Source organism: Cyprinus carpio, chromosome A19, assembly GCF_018340385.1.
Source record: "Cyprinus carpio isolate SPL01 chromosome A19, ASM1834038v1, whole genome shotgun sequence".
Classification (NCBI taxonomy): domain Eukaryota; kingdom Metazoa; phylum Chordata; class Actinopteri; order Cypriniformes; family Cyprinidae; genus Cyprinus; species Cyprinus carpio.
The window spans coordinates 9,792,488-9,806,047 of NC_056590.1; the positions used below are offsets into that span (position 1 = coordinate 9,792,488).

General features: G+C 37.2%; 1 protein-coding gene across 4 annotated transcripts in view; it reads left to right on the forward strand.

Moving 5' to 3' along the window:
- Positions 1-13,560, forward strand: part of LOC109112409 (zinc finger protein 40-like) — a 55,666-nt gene that overhangs the window by 30,794 nt on the left and 11,312 nt on the right. For all 4 annotated transcript variants that reach the window (XM_042776291.1, XM_042776294.1, XM_042776292.1 and 1 more), the window contains exon 3: positions 11,678-11,731. In XM_042776291.1, coding sequence (XP_042632225.1) covers positions 11,678-11,731 — 54 coding nt within the window. The remainder of the gene's footprint in view (positions 1-11,677; positions 11,732-13,560) is intronic.

Consider the following 13,560-nt stretch of genomic DNA (forward strand, 5'->3'; position numbering starts at 1 on the left):
TTTTACAGTTTCATTGTTAATTATACATTATTATGCTTACTATAGTAATAACAGTCAATTGTGCATAATTTCATGCAACTAACCACAAACCAAACCCTAATATTAACCCTAAACTTGTAGTTTTTATTTATTTTTTTTATTTTTTTATTTGTCTGTTGCTTAAATTTTTATGCAAAACATTTATTTTATTTTATTTTATTTTTTATTTATTATTATTATTATTTTTTATTTCAATTTTGGGTTGAAATGTGACCTGGACTTGTTTTTGTGAGATTCACCCTTGATGTTTATCCTGTGGAATCACGTTTGTTGAAGTCCCCATGGTGGGATCGGCCCGGTGCTTACAGGGTTAAACCTGCCTAAGAGAAAAAGAAAGCAAGAGTCAAAGAGAGACTCTCATAAAGGAGGGATTGTGTGGGGCAGGATAGAACAGGATCGCCCACGCTGAGCTCCTGCTAATGATGACATCATCTGTTTGTTTGGTCAGGAACGGCTCAACCTGCCCTGACAGGGATTCCCCGTCCACTCCACAGGGACACCACGTGACTCCACTGGTGTGTGTGTGTGTGTGTGTGTGTGTGTGTGTGTGTGTGTGTGTGTGTTTGAATGTCTGCGGTGCACGGTCACATTTACACAAGTGCCTCCTATTTTGTGGACTAAAGGGTGTGGTTGCTGGGTAAGCAGGACTCTTCTTAGAGGAAGAAGACAAACACACACACACACACACACACACACACACACACACACACACACACACACTTGTTACATGCTTGTTGGGTGAATCTCAAAAAATTTGTCAAGAATATATATAGGTCATATTTCAACCTAGACATTTCAGAAATTATATTTTGCATAAAGAAAATGAACCCCCTTTTTTTGGTTGCAATTTTGCACAATTATTTTCATTTACTTACTGTAATGTAAAAGTAATAATTTATTAAAATTACATTTATTTATTAATAGTTATATTTTCTTTTATTGCCTTATTATAATAATTTGACCGTTTAGTCAGTAGATTGATGCTTATTTTTATGATTCTTATATTTATAAAAATGTACAAAAACACAAGTCACGAGCAGTGTTATTTTTGTCATCAAGATACTGTTATAGTTTTAAAAATAATTTGTATTAGTTTAATTTTTTTTTTTTCATTTCAGTTTAGTTATTGTTGAGTAATTTGTTTGTTTGTTGTATTTTTTAAAAATTGTATACGTCTACATAGTTTTTATAGATTTGTTTTAATTTTAGTTATTATAGTGAATCAAGTTAAACTAAATAAAAATAAGAAATGCTGCCTTGGAAACCAGTTGAAATAAATACATTTAGGGTTTATATATTTTATTTAGTTTCAGTTAAAATTTATTAAGTATTGAAAATGTTTTTATGGTTTTAGTTTTAGTTAACTATAATAACCCTGGTCAAGAGAGACAGAAAGAGTGAGTACCGTGTTGTCTTTACTGAATGAACACATGGCTGTGTGTGTGTGTTTGCATGCGTTGTCCAGTGTTAAGTGCCAAAGTGCAATAAGAGAAACTGATGTTATGGGAGGTGACAGGGAGCAGCTATTCTGCTGTCAGTTAGACAGACGGCTGTAAAGGAACAGCCACAGACACAAACACACACGCACACGCACACGCGCTGCTGCACGCTGTTCCAGATCACTCTGGATGGGATTTATTATCCAGACACAATGAGGAAATGAAAACTCCCTTCAGAGAAGTGTCACAGATTCAAACGTCATCTGTGGCCAAAGAAAACAGGTTTGCCAATCTTTAATTTTTAATTCCGAAAATATACTGATTCTGTTTTAATTATGTTCTAAATTACAAACCATATTTATTTGTAGGCATTTTTGTTTCTGCAGATTATTTCTCTTGAATACTATTAAAACGGCAAAAAAGATTATTGATATTAATTTTGTAATACTGGACCGAAGTTGGTTTTACTTTTGGTGTGTTTGGGTGAATATCATATTTTTGAGACTGATTATCCAATTTGTTTATAATTTGATGAATATAATAAATAAAAAAAGGGGATGATATTTAAAATAAGACCTAACTAAAATATAAACACTGGAATCTGAAAATATTCAATCATTTGAAAAAAAGAAAAAAACCCATATATATATATATATATATATATATATATATATATATATATGTTTATCAAAATAAATTATTAATAAAAAATATATTAATATATCAGTAAGATATGACTGGTTAAATTGTAAACTGTTGCTTTTCTCATCTGGGTTGCACATATGTGAAAAATGGTGAAATATTGACTTGATGGTAAATGGCCTAATTTTAGAGTCAGGAAAGATTCATGTCATTGTCAGTTCACACTCCGGTTTCCCTGTTTTAAGCTGATTTTAATAGTCTTGAGCTTTAACTTTCACATCTGAAATGTGAAAAAAGTCACAGGTTTCCCATTTATTAGCAGCCTTTTTATAGTAAATTGATATATGTCCTCTTAAATTCTCTGTCTGAGACACAGTAATTGATCTTGATCACTGTAAGTTTGCATTAATAACTTTGAGATCATATGCCACTGTTTTATGTAAATATGAAACGTCTGTGAAATGTCTATGAAATGTTTTCAGCCAAATTAGAAAACTACTACAAAAAAAAAAAAAAATCTGTTTCCCAGATGAATATTTCTCATTTTCAGAAATGCTTGTTGGTAATGTTTGAATTCAGCATGGTTTGTATTATGGAGTGGCCAATACTATTTTTATCAATTCTGTCTTTTTTCCCATTTAATTTCTTGAAGTACAATGTTGTTCGTCTACTCTTTATTTTAGTACAGTTATCTGGTGTCAGGCTGTAATGCACTGGGTTTGTTTCATTTCCTCTTTATGGGAGGTAAAAACAGGAGCATGCTATTTTGCGCAAAGGCTCATATTCGACCACTGAACCTTCCCGTTTCCAGTGGTGTGATGTCTTTAGCAAGAACTGCTACAAACATTGCAGCATCAGTATGAGACATGCAGTAAATTTTTGTTTATCCTCATTCGCTCTTGAGCGAATCCACAGTGCAACAGAGCGAGTTTAATTACTGGTGTGTGTCTGTGTGTACAAGTGACTCCCACTTCCGAGTGCAGGTGAACACATCTACCATGTGGATTATCTTTGTTAGTCTGTTTAGCATTAGTGTTCATTAATTATTTAACACAACAAGTGGGAGTCTCCGGTAGATCAGGCATTGATGAATAATTAAAGCTGTGAATGAGGTGTGTGTGAGAGAGAGACACCATGCAGATGAATCTCCCACCCAGCTGGTTCCAGCGGGAACATTCATTGAAAGACGCAGGGTAATTTATGAAGGGAGTCAGTGTGAAAAATCTCAGCATGAACCACAGGAGTAACTTGACTGCCCTCTTAACAAAATAGAGATTTATCCATTATTAACCATCTAGAAATCACTATCAACTGTATAGCAACACCCTGACAACCATCCAGAACACCTTAGATATAACATCACCCTGACAACAATCCAGCACACCTGAGCAACCACAGCAACACTCTGACAACCACCTAGATATAACATCACCCCAACAACAATCCAGAATACCTGAGAAACTAGATAGCAGCACCCAGACAACCATCCAGCACAACCTAGCAATCACGTAGCAATTTTTTTCCTAAATTCCATTTTATTTATTTCCAAATTCCGTTATTTAATTTTTCTGGATTCTTTTTTTTTTCATTTTAATTTTTCTCCACTCCTTTTTAATAGTTAAATCAAAGTTTATTAATCATAAAGCAAGTCTAATTAATTAAAATCATGAAACTTATACATTTTCAAATCAATTTAATGAAAGTTTAACAAAAATTACATGATTAGGACCCTATGAAATGTTTTATTTTTTTCTCACCATATTTTTTTTATTGTCACTAAATTCTGTTTTAGCATGTCTAATTATTTGAATGCATAAAACAACTTTATTATTTTTTTTTTTTTAAGAAGCCTAATGATTTTTTCCCCCTCAAAAATTCTGTATGTACATTTTTATTGTTATCAAATCGAGGCATAAAACATTAATTTTATTTATCTTTTAATTACTGAAAATTAAGCAAACTTTTTTTTTTTTTTTTTTTGGCAGACAAAGGGGATTACTATTAAAATTAAAACATGGAAGAAATGTTGTGTGATTATTCCTTAAAAAATAATGTTTGTTTCATTTTAGTAGTAGTAGTAGGCTATGTACATTCTACTGAAAAATAGACTTCAAAACCGGATTTTTATTTTGACGGGTTGCCGTGGATATCTTCTGTGCATGTGATATGATGCTTTTGCTCAAATCAAACGGTCAAATGCTCATGAAGTGACTCTCAGAGAGAGCAGTTCTGGAGATGTTCTTCATGTGTTTTTGTCCTCATTTAGTGAGACAGCAGACGCTGAAATCACAGTGAGCGTCACGCGCGCTAAACTGTGAATTTCGTTTTCATGAATGGATTCCACGATTCCGTGCTCGTTTTCTGCATCGCGGAAAACATAGGCCCTACAATTATACCAGCACAATGTATACTCTCACACTTTAACTGGTTCTGTTATTGAACACTCAAGTGATTATCTAATCAAAATAAAAGAGCAGCGCTGAATCTAGGAGAACTCACCGGTATCACACACATCTGGACGCGTTGCTTTCAACTCGAGCAGCGGTCTAAAACTGTTTATTTATTCACCAAATGGACACAAGTTTACTTCAAGAATGAACAATGAGTCAAAGATATGTTTGAAGTTCAGTGTTTAAAAAACGGAGCAAACGGAAAGAGCGATCTATATTATAGCTCTATAAATGAAGCATACATACTTTATTAGAGCCACAGAAAGACAAACGTTTCGATGAAAATGCTCAATATACATTAACAATGATTCGTGGCAAATATAATGTAATTTAATGGAAAACTATGTGAATGGCACTCTGAGGCGCGGCAGGATTTTTTGTCTGAAGCTTCTCGCTCTGTTCAGCGTGCAGCGTCACATGTCTAAACAAACAGCACGTGCTGTCAGTGATTTCAACCACTAGAGGCCGCTCTCGCACTGTATAATGAAAAGAGCCTTCTCAGCTGCTCCAGCAACGGACGCAACCCGGGAAACTATCAGCCGCTCCAGCAAAGGACGAAATGCGGAAAACTATCGGCATGGATTTTGCCGATAACCGATTGTTCCAGCAATCAAATATCGGTGCCGATTAATCGTCAAAACCGATACATCGGTCGACCTCTAAAAATCACCCCAACAACAATCCAGAATACCTGAGAAAACGCATAGCAGCACCCTGACAACCATCCAGCACAACCTAGCAACCAAAAAGGAACAGCCTAACTACCATTCCCAAAGCAAGATTGCCAGTTCAACCACAATTCATATTTTCGTTAGAAAATTAAAAGATGTCGTTGAATATGATGCGCTCATCATCTCATGCGCTTTCTGTGTGTTTGCATTATGGGATATAAACATAACTGTAGTCTAGGAGGTGTATGTTTGTACTGAAGATCTGCACTGGATAAATTTTTCACCAACGTGCCCACGCAGACTTCACTATCAGCTCTGTCTACTGTTGCATCCACCCACCACTTCCTGCGGGGGCAGTCACGCCACGCACGCGTGTGTGTGTGTGTGTGTGTGTGTGTGTGTGTGAGAGAGGAGCTGACAAAAAATGGTACTGATTTGTATGCATTCTTGATGGGTAAGATGTGTGATCTGATGCACACAAGTGTGTTCAGTGGAGATGTGCACAGGATATCATTGACAGATGCGTGTTGCATGTGTAGGTGGGACGTGGAGGTCATGAACCATGAGTGTGGTGTGAAATCTCAAGAGAGCAGATTAATCTTATTTTGTGTCTGTAAAAGTGCATTATCACACTTATTTCTGAACTAGTATGGATCTTTACCACTATTAACTTAAGTTTGTCAAAATATCGCACCCTTTCCTGCTTACTAAGTCCTTCTCTATATAATTAAGCAGTTTTTTCTGTGGTTTTCCGTGGTTTAGAAATAAAGGTACAAACGCTGTCACTGGGGTGGTACCTTTTCAAAAGGTACATGTTTGTTCCTAAAGGGACCATTTTGGTACCTTAAAGGTACCAAAAGTGTACATATTAGAACCTAATAGGAACAAAAGTGTACCTTTTGAAAAGGTATCACCCCAGTGACAGCTTTTTTTACCTTTATTTCTAAGAGAGTGCATCTTAAATTAGTAGAACAACATCTTCAGTAGTACATTAACTGCGCAATCCATGCTGTTGTTTACATCCGGGTATCTTCAATATGGGCGCATCCGGGTAACTGACCAAACCATGACATAGGTGCAGATGCTCTATTAGAAAGTGAAAGTGTCCAAAGCCCCGCCTCCCATGTGTTACCGGTAATACCGGTTTTGTTGCAAGTCTATATAATAGTGTGAAAATTTCCATTCCCTCACATCTCTATTACTGACCCAAACTTATGGTATTGTACATGATTTTAAACCGTCCTTGTCCCAAGACTTCAAAGTAAAAAAAATTTGTGGTAAGCTCAACTTCTATTCAGCCTTTTCCAGCTCCACCATTTGTGAATATTCATTGATTTATGAGGGGTTTTTTTTTAGTATTTATTGAGAAAATGTAGGAAGCTCATGTGTGGCTCTGCATTTAAAAGAGTTTCTCTTCAAGTTGCTCTCATTCTTTGTGATTCCAGCCGTTTCTTTATTTTCATGCATTATTAAGAGAGGCCGCGGGCTCACAGTAGTGCGCCTTATCAGTAATGTGCCATTCTCTGCCGCTTACTCTAGAAACATCTAACACAAACTCTATAGACATTCCTAAAAGTACTGCTGTTCTCAGACAAGAAACACCTACAGTAGAAGGACAAGTCCTGAAGGGGGTGTTTGGAGCCTCCTCAGAACTCTTCCAGTTTTAAGGATCTTTGCTTGTGCCATTTGAGGATTTTGTGAAGATGAAACTATTCGGAGCACTGCAGAACTGGATGTTATATGTCTTGCGCTCATGCTTGTCTTATCTCGACTCTCAACAGGGGAGTCAGGGAATTAGAGAAGGAGAGATTACTCATTTCAAGAGAAAGATAAGAGGAAGTTTGGACAGCAAGTGATGATGCAGCTAATGAAGACAGAGTGTTGTGCAATGCAGTCTTGAGATGCTGTAGTCCTGCAGTGAGGTGTGTGTGTGTGTATTTGTTTGTGTTGGTGTGTGGGGGGGGGTCTGACAGTAATGAGGAGGGGATGGTTACTGACTCTACTTCTGGTAAGCTCCTCCCTTGTTTGTCTCCTGTGTGCTGATTGGTGGCTTCAGGCTCATCTGAGTTCCTGAAAGTAAGGAAATCTTGGAAACCCTGTGAATTCTTGTGATGGTCTTTTCTCAGAACACAAAACTCTCTCACCAGTACAAAATTTGATTGAACATTTACAGTTCAGTGTTTAGAAACTTGGCCCAAACAGTCATGGTAAGGTGATACAAAAAAATAAAAGAAGTAGTTAGTAAAATGTGAGAATGGTTATGCAAATTTTTTTTTTTTTTTTTTAGTATTTTTATGCTCACCAAGGCTACTCTTATTTAAATAAAAATACAGTAAAAACAGTAATATTGTGAAATAGTATGGCAATTTAAAATACCTGTATTCTATTTTAGTATATTTTAAAATGTAAATAAAATGATGAATTGCTCAAAGAAGGGGATTTATTTGAAATAGAAATGTTTGTTAACATAATATATATTTACTTGCTGTCACTTTTGATCAATTTAATGCATCCTTGCTAAAAAAAAAAAAAAAAAAAAAAAAACATAAAAAAATGTGATATGACCCTTAAATGTTGCAAAAGAGCAAGAGGTCACTGTGCATGTAATCAAAAGGCTTTTCCGAGTGCAGTTTTGAAACAAGTAGTTTTGATATGACAAATAACTCATAAATGTTCAAGGCGGATGTTATTTAAGTCCCGCTGCAAAATTCAAGGGTGTACATCTCAAAATTGATCCAAGTTAGGTTGTGTGTGGAAACCCTTGAGCAATCATCTGATGTTTTTGTCTCCATTTCTCCCAGTGTAACAGGATGGGATTGCTGGATTCGGGGGAATCCTGGAGTGAATTCCAAAGAAGTGTGTGCGTCGAGTACTTGCATGCTTTTATATTAGTTTCTAAAGAAGAAGTATTTATGTGTGTGCAAACTGGCAAGATAAAAGACGTGCAAAGGAAGTGCTAAGTTCACTACATTCTTGCAGATATTTCCTCCTGAACAGCGTGGCTCTTTTGTTCTTTCTGTGTTTTTGTGGATGTGGTGGTGTGTTACTGCATGCATGACAGGAGACATATAGGTAGCATAAGATGCTTTAGTCATGATTCCCACAGATTGATATAAAGCATAGATGTCTGATTTAATCAGATCTGGGGTAGACATACAAATTCTATCGAGTGTTTGGACATTTCACTCTGATTTAGTGATCCACTGTTCCCTAAATTAGATTCCCTAGTATTAGATTGTGGGCTGTTTTTTTTTTTTTTTTTAGTATGTGTTAGTGTGTGAGACAGGCTGGTTTACAGGCACTCAACCTCTGTATGCCATGACATGTCCTACACTATCAGGCAAATTACTTTATCCTTTTGACACCTACTCTGTTATTTGTCAAAACACGTGGTGTGGAAAACTGAGAGCATTGTTATATTGCGGCCTCTAATGATTTACATGTTACACACTGAAGAGCTGGATGTTGTAAACTGTTGAGTTTACAAGTTTACATTTTCTTTTTCTTGAGTCCTGTGTATCCTGTTTGTTACATATTTATAGCTTATATATATTTTTATAATTAGTATTGAACAAAAGTTGTCTTCTTTCTCTTTCCACCCAATCAAATTGGGACTAGCGGATTTTGCCAGCTCTTGCCATTTTTGTTGCATTATGCATCAGAAGGCCTATGAACAGTCTGTGGCTGAGACTATTTTTTCTAATGACCCTGCTCTTTAGGACAGGTACACTCAGTCCAGCTCCCATTTAAATTTGTTTATGTGAAAAAGCGCTACCCACTCATGTACTGATATTTATACCCACATGCTGCTCGTGCTGCCACGGCCATTAAAACCAGAGCTTGATCACATTATATTTCCATTAGCCTCTATGTTGTTAGTGCACATACACTAACATCTAATGAAGTCTCCCGGACCAATCAAGATGACCAATATGCATTTCTTCAAGGAAGAAAGCCGTTTCAGAATTCCTTGTTTTCATGGCTGCATTAACCAGGAGAAATTTCAGCCTGTTTTATTGTCCTCATTTGCCACCCTTGTGCAGCAGCTCTGTTTTCCAAATCTTCTCACTAAGTGTTCCACTGAATCTGAGGTTTGGAGTTGGTGTGGTTTGGAAGGAAAATCTTGTGTGTTGGGGGAAAGAAGGTGTGTGGGAGAGAATGATGGATGAAGAGAAAAAGATCTGGAGAAGAACTGAAAGTTTACCAACTGTTGCCCATATACTGTGGTTTGGCCGTCATGCCATTCAGTAATAGTTGGATGTCATTTCATTTAATTTCAATTGGTCTACAGTCCAGGGAGTTCCTCACAAAACACTACAGTAGATCCACCACATCTACAGATATGCTATGATATGCTAAGAACATTATCAGAGTGGAAAAGAGGAAGGGAAAATCTCTAGAGGAGATTATTTGCATTGGGTTCATGACTAGCAACTTTCTGAAGTGTTTCTGTTCTTCTTTCACTCTTAATTTTGTCATGAGGTTCCTTTCCTGTCAGGTCATCAGGCTGTAATTTTGTTCACTGCTTGGTATCAATTTTGGTATTGTGTTGTGTAGCCCTGCCCACAGTGGAATCTCATTGGTCCAAAATCTCACTCCACTTTGCTTTATATTAAACACCACAAACATTCTTATTGGCTGAGATCGTGATGTGTCTTGCAACATTTGCTTTTTTTATTGTGAACAGACAAATTACTTGTCACTGGAAAATTTTCCTGGTTTGTAGAAGTTGAAATCAAGTGTAATTATCTTTGGTAATAATTTTCCTACTGTATGCAAAAGAACTCAACAATGCTCTTGTGTTTGAGGCTACTTAGTCCACAGTTATGGTAGCAACACCTGGAACCACTCTCTTTTGCCTCAACCAGAATATTCTGATTTCTGATTCACAGGTTTGAGCTCTTCCATCTCTGGTGGAGTTCTCGAACACCATCTCATCCAAGGAATTCTTGGATAGGGTTGGACGGAAGAGATCCTATCTGTGGTTCATTAAGTAACATTGTTATATGAACCCTCATTTACTGGCGCACATATGATCGTTTGCTCTAAACGACTGAGGGTAGGACCGGTAAATCTGGATGTGTGGTTAGACCAAGCGGTTCAAGCCCTTAAACATCTGTGGTGACTCAGCATCTAGAAATCCCCCAGATGATGGTGCAGAATGTGACGGTGTTATAATTAGTGATGAATGAGATGCAGTGCTGCTTGAGGCAGTGAAGTGGTAAGAGAATGAGTGAGGAGTGATGTGATGCAATGGAAGAGAATAGAGTGGGAATGAGAGGAGTTTCCATTCTTAGGGTTTAGATGAGCCCTCCAGAGATATGGAGCAAGTTCAGGTTCTCATGGACACACCGATCATGCTGACCTTGGAAATTCAGAGTTGTTTTTGCATTACTTGGACAAAAATCAGTTTGTTTTCACCAGGGCTCAAGTGGTGAGTGATGCTGGATGTGGGTTGAAGGGAATTTTTGCAAAAATTGGGTTATGTATAAATTTATTGGGTTATATAACAAATTAAGTTTGCAGAGAGAAAAAAAGGGGTGGGAGAGTTAATCAGGGGTGTGCCTTCAGCCCACTCATCGTGACAAAACACGCTGTGACCTCAGTCACTGGGCACCCCCTCACAACTCCACCCTGTTTTGCTTGCAGTGAAGAGAGTCTTTCCCGTTAAAGTGTCCGGTAGTCTCTTAAAGGCCACAGCATTTTTCCAAACAGCAAGAGAGGACTCTTTCCAAAATTGCTTTGGTTCTCGCTTCACAGTGAGGCATTGTTTTTAAAGCAAACTAGTGTTTGCTCATGCCTAGTAATGGGGTTTTGTGGTTGAAACACACCACACCAATCTCTTCTGCTTTTCAATGCTTTTTTTGTATTTGTGTATGCAGTGGGTGGATGTGTACTTGTGTGTGACTTAAGGTAGTGAAAGAAGATGATTGCTTCTCATTCCCCATATTTTAGCACACATGTACATGCATACAGTACATACAAACACACACAATCCTGGCTGCTCTTATATAATAATAATTAATTGCATTCTAATATTGTATATTCTCAGTGTGCATATCTCTCCTACACACACAGAGCCGATGATAAGAAATTTGAAATGCCTGCTGTACCTTTGAGTTGTGGGGAAGATCGGTCCCGTGTCTTTTGCAGGCCATTACTATAATTATATTATATTATATTACAGTTTTACTGTTGTAAATTTAAGTTTTAATATATTGGTAGATATGGTAACCAATATCTCTAGCATTGATAAAATATTGATTAACAAATTTCTTCTTTCATATTTGACACACTTTGATGTTCTCTGTTTTTAAAGCTGTATTTTGAAATGCTACATCACTCTGTCATAGAATTGTGCCATCATTTATACTTAATGCTATTATTTACTATTGGATTTGGCTCAAATGAAAATATCTTTCTTTTTCTGTTTCAGATAAAATAGAGGAGGCACAGAAGGAGCTCAAAGACCCCAAAGGTGCACACAAAGGTATGATTCATCATAAATAAAACAACGTTTCTGTAACTGTTCCTTTCAAATGCAGCATCAACAGGAAGCTTCTCTCTCCTCCTCCTTCTTCATCCCAGAGAGGTACGAGAACGCCTGTGGCTTTAAAGGGGAATAGATGGGTTTCTTTGTGCAGCAGTTGAATCGTTCTGTTCATTACAGCAATCACATTGCAAGGCAGAAGATTTTCTGTGTTGAATCCAGGGCAAATTCTGAGATATTGTTTCAAACATACCTTCATTCAGCTTCCCAAAGCAAATGGCATTTGCTTGTACTGGACTGTATCTGTTACCAGGTTCTCTGGTCTGTCAAGGTGTGCTGCTTTCGAAGGTGCATTGGATGTCCTGGGGGTTTCAGCACCTCTGTTGGCCTTCACCTGTGGCTACCACATTTACTTCTGCTGCACTTTGTGAATTAACTGCCACACTGTACATCTTTGGTTTAATCAAAAAAATGCAGGAGCAGCCATTTAGAAGCCACATTTCATACATGGAAAAACAACAAAGATGTTGCATAATAGGTTAGAATTGGAACAGAATGGGAACGTGTTATAGATTATTTAAAAGCAAAGAAAACCTCTGAATAAGCTGTTACAGCATTTGTTTATATGAGAACATGGCACTATGGTACTGCTGTGGAATTGTTTGAAGCGCCTACAATGTAAATAAATGTAATCCTTTGATTCCATAATACAATAGTATGACCATATTAATTTACAATGGTGGCATGAAGGATTCATTTTGCATATGTTCAGTTTATTCTGGCTCTATTTTGCTTAGTGCTCATGTTGGGATAGATTACATCAGAATGCAACGGGTTAAAGAAACGTGTAAACAACTTCTCAAAATACAGCAGGCAGTGATGTCACCAGCCCATCTCCATGTTAATCCTGAATCCATTAAAGGCAGTTAATTAGCTCAGATCTTGTGGATGTCATCACATCCTCTTTCTACATTCTCTAGAAATGTAAGGAAGTTTGTCTGTTGATTACTGACTTACTAAGGTTACAAAGAGAATCAATTTAGATTGACGTATTGGTGAAACCCTAACAGGTTTTTTAAATTTCTGGGGAATTCCTAAGGCATCCAGGAAATTATGACTTTTTAGTTCTAATTCTAACCACTTCTCTCCACCTACCATGCCAAGCAAAGTAAAAAAGGGAAACCCTAATAAGTGCAGGGTTGCCACAGATGTTCAGGCTTGGTTACGTGTTTTGTAACTACTTGGCATCAGGCACACAAAGAGCCTTCAGTATAACTTTAAGACCACAGGGAGTCCAAACAAGGCAAATGCGGTAAATTCTGCCCAACGATGAGTAATTGTGAACAAGATTCAGTTGTGTATGCACTTTGCCATGTTTCCTTTTCCAAATTAAGAGCCATTTGTTTTCTGCCAGATGTTGACTTAGGTGCTCAGTTCTTACTGCTCATAATATCTGGACCGCATTTAATCCAGGGACAGATTTAATTAATTCACACAAACTTATTCATCCACATAAACACCTACACGCAAATGATTTCTTATTGTTTTTCTCTGCCAATTGACTAAGAGCTTGTAAAAGAATAGAACAAGGTAAGGCTCATCTTAACTAACACAATTGCAGTATTGAATGAGATGTAGGAGAGCAAGTTAGGGAGGGTTTGGAGAGAGAGAGAGCGAGAGAGGGATGGTGACAGAGGGTTGAGAAACAGAGAGTGGGTTTTGTACATAATGATGCGTGGGCCTCAGTAGCAGCTCAGGAGATCTTCTAGATTCCAACAGTCTTGTCTATGTGCTTGCTGTCAGAAGCACTGGTGCAGCTTATAGTGAAC